General features: G+C 41.1%; 1 protein-coding gene across 1 annotated transcript in view; it reads left to right on the forward strand.

Annotated features, from left to right (window-relative positions):
* Positions 1 to 2,779, forward strand: part of rab3da (RAB3D, member RAS oncogene family, a) — an 8,250-nt gene extending 5,471 nt beyond the window's left edge. The window contains exons 2-4 of the mRNA XM_030779651.1: positions 270 to 388; positions 1,542 to 1,666; positions 2,592 to 2,779. Coding sequence (XP_030635511.1) covers positions 270 to 388; positions 1,542 to 1,666; positions 2,592 to 2,779 — 432 coding nt within the window. The remainder of the gene's footprint in view (positions 1 to 269; positions 389 to 1,541; positions 1,667 to 2,591) is intronic.
* Positions 2,780 to 8,269: the final 5,490 nt, after the last annotated feature.

Consider the following 8,269-nt stretch of genomic DNA (forward strand, 5'->3'; position numbering starts at 1 on the left):
AAAAATGATCTCTGGCATTACATCTGAGACCACATAAACCGATAAGAAAATCTGACTGCACTTAAAGGCATGGAAGACAGACATATCTGCTGTTGCGATTTGTGTTGTGTTGTGTTGTGTTGTGCTGTGCTGTGCTGTGCTGTGCTGTGCTGTGTTGTGTTGTGTTGTGTTGTGTTGTGTTGTGTAGTGTTGCGTCGTGTCGTGTGGGGAAGCGTGTGGAGTGGGTTGTGTCTTAAAGACGTGTGTTGTTTGGTTTCCGTGGGCGACAGGACACGGCCGGACAGGAGAGGTACCGAACCATCACGACAGCATACTACAGAGGAGCCATGGGCTTCCTGCTTATGTATGACATCACCAACCAGGAGTCCTTCTACGCAGTGCAGGACTGGTGCGTACTGAGTCTCTATCTATCTATCTATCTATCTATCTATCTATCTATCTATCTATCTATCTATCTGTCTGTCTATCTATCTATCTGTCTGTCTATCTATCTATCTATCTATCTGTCTGTCTGTCTATCTATCTATCTATCTATCTATCTATCTGTCTGTCTGTCTGTCTCTCTGTCTGTCTGTCTGTCTGTCTCTCTGTCTGTCTCTCTGTCTGTCTTTCTATCATAAACTGTCCATCTATCTATCCACTCCTCCACCTTTTTCATTTCAGTCTCTCCAGACAATTGTGCATTAAGTTGTTTCTGGCATTTACACACATTAAAACTACCTGTTATATCAGTGACCTTGGGCAGGGACTCAACTCTGTAGAAATTGATTCAACTTTACTGACTGATTTACTTTCGTCATACAGGCATGTTTACTTTGTGTCTGTAAGAAACTGTATTACATACTGAAGCTGACTCAGAGTCAGAGAAAGAGCATTAGCTAAACTTTCCATTCAGCATAAAAACATGAAAAGGGTAAAAATTACACGAGTATGTGAATAAATGAAAATCACAGCTGACATCCTGTAGGGTTGTCGTGAATTCTCTCTCTGTCAAGGCTGTCTCAACACAAAGCATCTTTCGTCTTTAAAAGCTACGTTCAGCTGTGGAGAGCTTTTCCTGTGAGTCAGGTGTTCATAGTGCCACTGTACACTGAACAGAGCCGCACAGCAAAGCGTTTCATCAAAAATGCCCTCGCGTGATTGGCTACTCAAGTCTTAATGTATAAGCGCATATCAATGAAGACAGAACCCGCCTCACTTGCCTATGAATTCAGATAAAATGCAAATGGAAACCGTAGCAACCAGAGGCCATAAAATCAGTTCTGAAAGAGCATGGTTCTGTTTATTCAAAAGGAACCTTGTTCAGGGTGTGTGATGATGTCAGGGTGTGTGTGTGTGTATGTGTGTGTGTGTGTGTGTGGTCTTGTTTAGGGTGTGTGATGATGTCAGGGTGTGTGTGTGTGTGTGTGGTCTTGTTCAGGGTGTGTGATGATGTCAGGGTGTGTGTGTGTGTGTGTGTGTGTGTGTGTGTGTGTGTGTGTGTGGTCTTGTTTAGGCTGTGTGATGATGTCGGGGTGTGTGTGTGCTCTTGGGGTCTGCAGGGCGACACAGATTAAGACTTACTCCTGGGACAACGCTCAGGTGATCTTAGTGGGAAACAAGTGTGACCTGGAGGAGGACAGACTGGTGCCGACCGAGGACGGGCAGAGACTGGCAAATGAGTTAGGTGGGTGTTTAACACACACACACACACACACACACACACACACTTAACACCCAGATCTCCATTTTGAAAAACAGACTTCCTCTGGCAAATAAACAGTTCTTGCCCTGTCAAACATCCATACTGACATCACTCTCTCTCTCTCTCTCTCTCTCTCTCTCTCTCTCTCACACACACACACACACACACACACACACAGACAAACAGCAAAGAGGCCTTTACAGCTGCATTGCAGGTCCATATTTGGCATGCAAGCAAAGGAAGACTTCAGATGCGGTTGCTGACTAATAGCTTTACCAGCGATGGCCAATCTTATTCAATAACCAAATAGCTTTACATAGAGCAAAGGGGCATAAACTTGCATTTTATGCCTGGAAATTGCATTTGATCTGGAGTTTTAACACAGAGATACAATCCCACGGGTCAACATGTAATCCCTCTAGATTGGACCGTGCGCTTAATATTTACACAGATAGCCTGTCATTTGTTGATCACAGAGGGCAAGGCACAAGGCACACACAAGGCTAAATAAATGACTCTTTATGTAAATATCCTGAACATCTCGGATTCTATCAGTCTTTCAGTTTCCGTTCTACACTCCAGTCCCTAACATTCTTTTTGTCTCAGCGCCACGCCTTACTCAAACGACTCCGAATGACGTCTCTCAGTTGGTTTTGTGAGCCAATGCATGACTCACGCAATGAAAGGTCTCAGACTATTTTTACTTAAGAGGTCCCACTCTTGACTGATTTAAAATTTCCATTTCTCGTCTTCTGCTTGTCGTGCTCTTCCTTGTCGGCCGCTGACAACACTGCTTCTAGCATTAGATTCAATTCTTATGTTTGGTCCAGACCATAATTCCTCTCTCTTGTTTGTTTGTTTGTTCGTTTGTTTGTTTGTTTGTTTGTTTCTGTTGGGCTGTCTGCAGGTTTCCAGTTTTTTGAGGCCAGTGCTAAGGACAACATAAACGTGAAGCAGGTGTTTGAGAGACTCGTGGACGTCATATGTGACAAGATGAACGAGAGCATGGATGGAGAGCCGAGCCCATTGGCCAATCACAAAGGCCCCACCCTCCAGGACACGCCCCCTGAGGGTCAGAGCGGCTGCTCGTGTTAGTCACCCGCATGTGTATACATGCTCACACACACACACACACACACAGATCGATACACAGACAAACACACACACACACTAAATAACACGTTTGCACTCACAAAACATTTTCATATCTACACAGTAACATACACACACACACACACATACGCAGAGCGATACACAGACACACACACACACTAAATAATACGTTTGCACTCACAAAACATTTTCATATCTACACAGTAACATACACACACACACACACACACACATACGCAGAGCGATACACAGACACACACTAAATAACATGTTTGCACTCACGCAACATTCTCATATCTACACAGTAATATACACACACACACGCGCGCAGATCAATACACAGACACACACACACATAAAATACACACTTTTATGTGTGAACACACTCACACTAAGCCATAGTTTTCCCTCCATGTGCCCAGTGCTACACACAAAATCTGACAGAAAGCTTGAGCATTCCCTTACAAATGCACATCCATATACCCAAATGAAGAGTGTTGATTTCACTGACCTACATATTTCCATAAGCAAAACCTTTTGATGTGTTTGCCTTAAAAAGCCATTAAACACACACATACACACACACACACACACACACACACACACACACACACATGCACATGTGCACTGTTACAGCTGTGTTCTCCTCCTTCCCTGGTACGTGTTCCCTGTGAGACCTACTGACAAAACTGCTGCGACTTTACTGAGATAACTTGACACCTGTATTCACAAGCCTTCAGATAAGTGTTAATCTCTCATACTCCAAACCTGTGTTCTTTTGGAGTTTGCATCTGTGGTCCTCCTACTCATGGTTTGAATCAGGGGGGCCTAATTAAGACTTGGACCCCCACCCCCAAAAGAGGTAAAAAAACAACAGTTTGGGGGGGGGGGGGGTTGAAACATTTATATATCCTATGCTATATAGCCCTGGAAGCCCCCCACCCACCCCACGATTGTCAGTGTATAATTCGCACTCTGCTAGTACTGTTCTTGTACTGGCCATCGTACTGTAGTCCTTCCTAATAGCGCTACTTGAAAAACGTTTTCGCGTTTCCATGGTTACTGTTTTGGTAGACTGTAGGTCAAAATGGAAAACAAAATTAGTTAGTGACTATATTTAAAAGCCAAAGAGCCCAAAGAATGCATGTCACGGGACTGTTGAGAAAATGTTCCAATTTTCACTTGTAAGTACTTCGTCTAAGGTTTCAAGCGATGTGTCGTGCTGCGTATTTCTGTTTAGATTTTCTTTAACGTCATCCATTTTGTAATTAAGACATATATGTTTATTCATTTAATGTCAAGTATCGAGATTTTCTCTTGTTTGTAATGATTAATGGCGTCCAAATAACTTAAAAGGGTTGTGCTACATATTAATCCTTTTAACAGCAAGCAGCTCCTCACTAATTTCATTGGGCCATTTGTATATTCGCGGCTTATTAGGTGCGTTATGTGGCGTAGGCATACGCTTTACTGCTCCGCAAATGAAGCCGCCCCCTTGTGGCAACTGAGTGTTACTTTAAAAAAAAAATTGCACCGCAGTTGGAAAATACACAGGCTTGCACGCACTGTGCCTCTGTGTATGGTCGTTTGTTCATGTCCAGCAGCCACTGTGACCAAAAGGACCCACATAAGTACTTTTTTTTTGCCGTTTTTCGCTGTGCTTAACGTTCCTTTTCTAAAGGGCTGTTTCCACATTCCACTGTTCACCAGTCAATCTTTCCCGAACAGGCATAATGTTGAATAGACTTATACCATGAACAATGTTCCGATATGACTCTTCTGGTAGTTTAATTTTAGTTTGGCGGATTTTGTTTTTCTTGGATAGAATATTAACAGATGTTCTGTCTGCGAAATTACATGTCAAGTGACACCCATTAAACTTTACTACTGTAATAAAATGCGCTACCTGTGTCTGTCTCTTTTTTCCATGGAGAAAAAAATGGACGTTTTTATTCAAATTCTCTAAGATGATCCAGCGTCCTTTTCCTCGCATTTTAACATCCCAAGTGATACACTAATCAAATTAACCTGAAAGGATGTTCTGAAATAGATGAATAAACAAGTAAACACAGTGGCGGTAAAGGTGGCGCGAGACTCGCATCCTTTTAATGGCACGCTCAGACCCATTTTATACCATTCTCTTTTTAAATGGGCCTATTTACTTTTTCTGTGTGTTCACGATGGCACCGGTGCAGATGCCTAATGGTCAGTTTGCTGTGACTCCAACGGTCATAGGATTAGAGTGAACGAAATCGAACGGTCGGATCGGTAAGGGAAAGACAGTTTACCGAAATACACTTACGATGTTACTTATTAAACTTTACAACCACAATAAAAACATATATATCCCATGTCCCTTCTTTTTTTTCTTTTCTTTTTTTTTTTTTTAAAAATAGACTTTGTCTTCACAAAGGTTCATTAAAATGGTGATGGTGTATTTGGCCTGCTTTAGTTCGTACTTTTTGTTTTTAACCATTTTAGTTTTACGGGGGTGTGTGTCAGCAGTTTTTTGAGGCGAAAGTGAAGTTTCCTGGACCAGCCGATCCACTGAAATCTCGTGTCATTTACCATCTGGTTCACAGGCCTAACGTTCACTGTCCCCGTAATGCCACACTAGTAAACTTTTTGTTTCTTTTTATTTTCATTTCCATTTTTAGTAAAAATACTCCTCATTTATTTATTTTAGTGTTCAGTGTTTGTTTGTTTGTTAGTGTATCTGAGTGTGTGTGTGTGTGTGTGTGTGTGTGTGTGTGTGTGTGAGAGAGAGAGAGAGAGAGAGAGAGCACTTACGCACTCATATTTTTTAACAGCGGATCCTCACAGTAAATAGTTACAGAATTCATTGTAACTCTGTTTAAATTTGTAGATTACGTTGTATGATTTCGTATGCTTCATCAAAAACCTTTCGGGATCAGAAGATCTTATTGTAATCAGACCATGATTCTCCATAATAGTTTAATTTGCCATTATGGTTGGAGAATCCACGTGGCCACTGGGAATGAGCTCACGAGATACTGCAATACCTGGATTTCAGGTTACATTTTCCCATCACTACCTTGGGTTATAGAATGACGATTACAGATGTTTTCGGGCATGTGATTACACCTCACATGAGAGCAGTACGACATTTCAATTCATTTGACGCGAAAGCATTGGATTATTACCGTCAGTTCGATTTTTTTTGTTAGCGTACTGAGCCTGTCAAGTTTTTGGGTGGGGTTAAAGGAGAGTGAATGAGTATTTACTGTGTCTTCATTTGATATTTTTTGTAAATAACAATAAAAAAAAGACTAAATACCAGCTATATCAGTGTCGTGTTTTTATGCTTGCTGGAGACCAAATATTCTACGTAGTTGGTCATGAGGTTGTCTTTAACACAGCGGTGCCATGGTAACAGATCACGCCACCCAAGCTGAGGAGTACACTCGCTGGGCATTCATATCGAAAGTCAACAGGCCACGACTTGTTTAAATTTATACCCCTGTCATTGTCAAAGATGGAACTATAAACCAGCGCATTGACTTAAGCCGCGACATGTGACATCCCAGGGTTTGTACCGAGGAAAAATGAAAAAGAAATCAACGCGGACGTGAAATAAAATACTTGTTTAAATGAAATATGAAATTGTTTTGTTTGTGTGTGTGTTTTTGTTGTTTGACTCAACTGAGGTTACTTTTCAGAATTTCCGTGTACAAATATCCAAAAACAGTGACTTATGAAGCCAACTTTGATATCATTAAGCGACATTTTCTTTTGTATACGTGAAATGCGTTACTGTTAACCGACTCTGTTTTCTCGGATTTAACTGACTGACATTATAGACTGTGATGGTGGAACGTGTGTAGCATGACGCGTAGTTTCATAGTTTCTAAATTCCAATTCCACCAATTTTAATGAGGAGGAGCACTCATGTGTTTAGTGAACGTAAGCCAATAGTTGTTTTCTTCATTCAGATAGATAATATTTAACCGCTTAAGGAACACCAAGTCTGTCAAAGAAGGAAGCAGGTTTTCTGATTAGTGCACTTAAAGGCTGATAGGGAAAGTGATAATATTCGGCCAATCATATGACAGCTTTGTTTCCTTGACGTTTTCCTTGACGTTCAAGAAATTTATCTCAAAGGGCCATTAAACTCATTAAGTTAAAAATAGCACCAAGGTTCATTTTAAGTTTCACGCTTGTCTTTCATGTTCCACTTTGCTCTATATACAGGTCAGAGGGTCTAGGGTCAAGTCATATCACTCAAGTCATTTTTAGCAAATGTGCTTTGTGCTTTCAAGTCTGATGTAGGACCACGTTTAAACAAAACGATGAAAATATAGAAGGATTTCTCCTTTGAGTACCAATTGAGCCAAACGTTGAGAGTACCAGAAAAATGTCCTGGACTCCATTATGATTTAAACACCAGAACACACCACGGGTTACCACTTAAGGAAGTTACATACTTCAGCTCAGAGGTTTTTTTGTTTTGTTTTTTTTTTAATAGTAAGGTCGACTTCTGAACTCAAGTCAAGAGGGCCACTCTTAAATGACTTTGTTAGACCTTTGACCACCGGGAAGTTTTGTCAGTCATGGAAAGATTGACGGGCCCCCCCGAAAGACCCGCCCCTGCTCCCCACCTGGGCTCGGCCGATATAAATGCAGAATGGGGAAGTTGGTGAGAGCACATTTGCACACAGCTCATCTCTAACAGCATTCACCTGTGGACAGGTAAGCTCCTCGGCCATCTTTCTCCGTTCTCCCCGTTTGAATTGCAAACGACTCTGGCTGATGAATTCTGGCTTGGCCTGTAATCTATGTAAATAAGTCAGTATGTAAATGATTTATTTCTTTCAAAACAGTTTTTATTTATTTATTTATTTATTTATTTTTGGCAAAGAGGTTAGCGATTAGCTTTGACGGTTCAGACGTTGAAGGTTTCAGTAATCACTCATTACCTGGGACTTTTATCTTTTTGTCAAGAATATTTGTTACGGTTCATTAGCACAGGGTTGATTTTAGGCCTTTTGAGGTTTTTTTTTCTCTTTCAAATGGTTGTTGTTGTTGTTGTTGTTGTTGTTTTTTTGGTAATGATGAACATGGATAAATGTAGTTGAGCTGTATGTGTCCCGCATCCTGTGGTCAACTCAGAGTCAAACAGGGCACTGCCTCTCTCATATCTGTTACTGTGGTAATCAGTGAACCCAAACTGTTACATTTTCAAATATGAGCAACACTTTATCTCAGATGAGTTTTCATAATCGAGTAACATGTTTTCAGCTTTATGTAAATGGATGAAGAACTTCTCCTATTTCACGTCCTTCCTCAATTTCATGAAAATGGCAAACATTTTAGCAGTTGAATGCACCTGCATCGTAAAGTATTTCCATATATTCTGGTATAGGTATGAGAGAGTGAGAGAGTGAGAGTCTGTGTGTGTGTGTGTGTGTGTGTGAGAGAGAGAGAGAGAGAGAGAGAGAGAGAGAGAGAGAG

This window comes from Chanos chanos, chromosome 7 (assembly GCF_902362185.1).
Source record: "Chanos chanos chromosome 7, fChaCha1.1, whole genome shotgun sequence".
Lineage (NCBI taxonomy): Eukaryota > Metazoa > Chordata > Actinopteri > Gonorynchiformes > Chanidae > Chanos > Chanos chanos.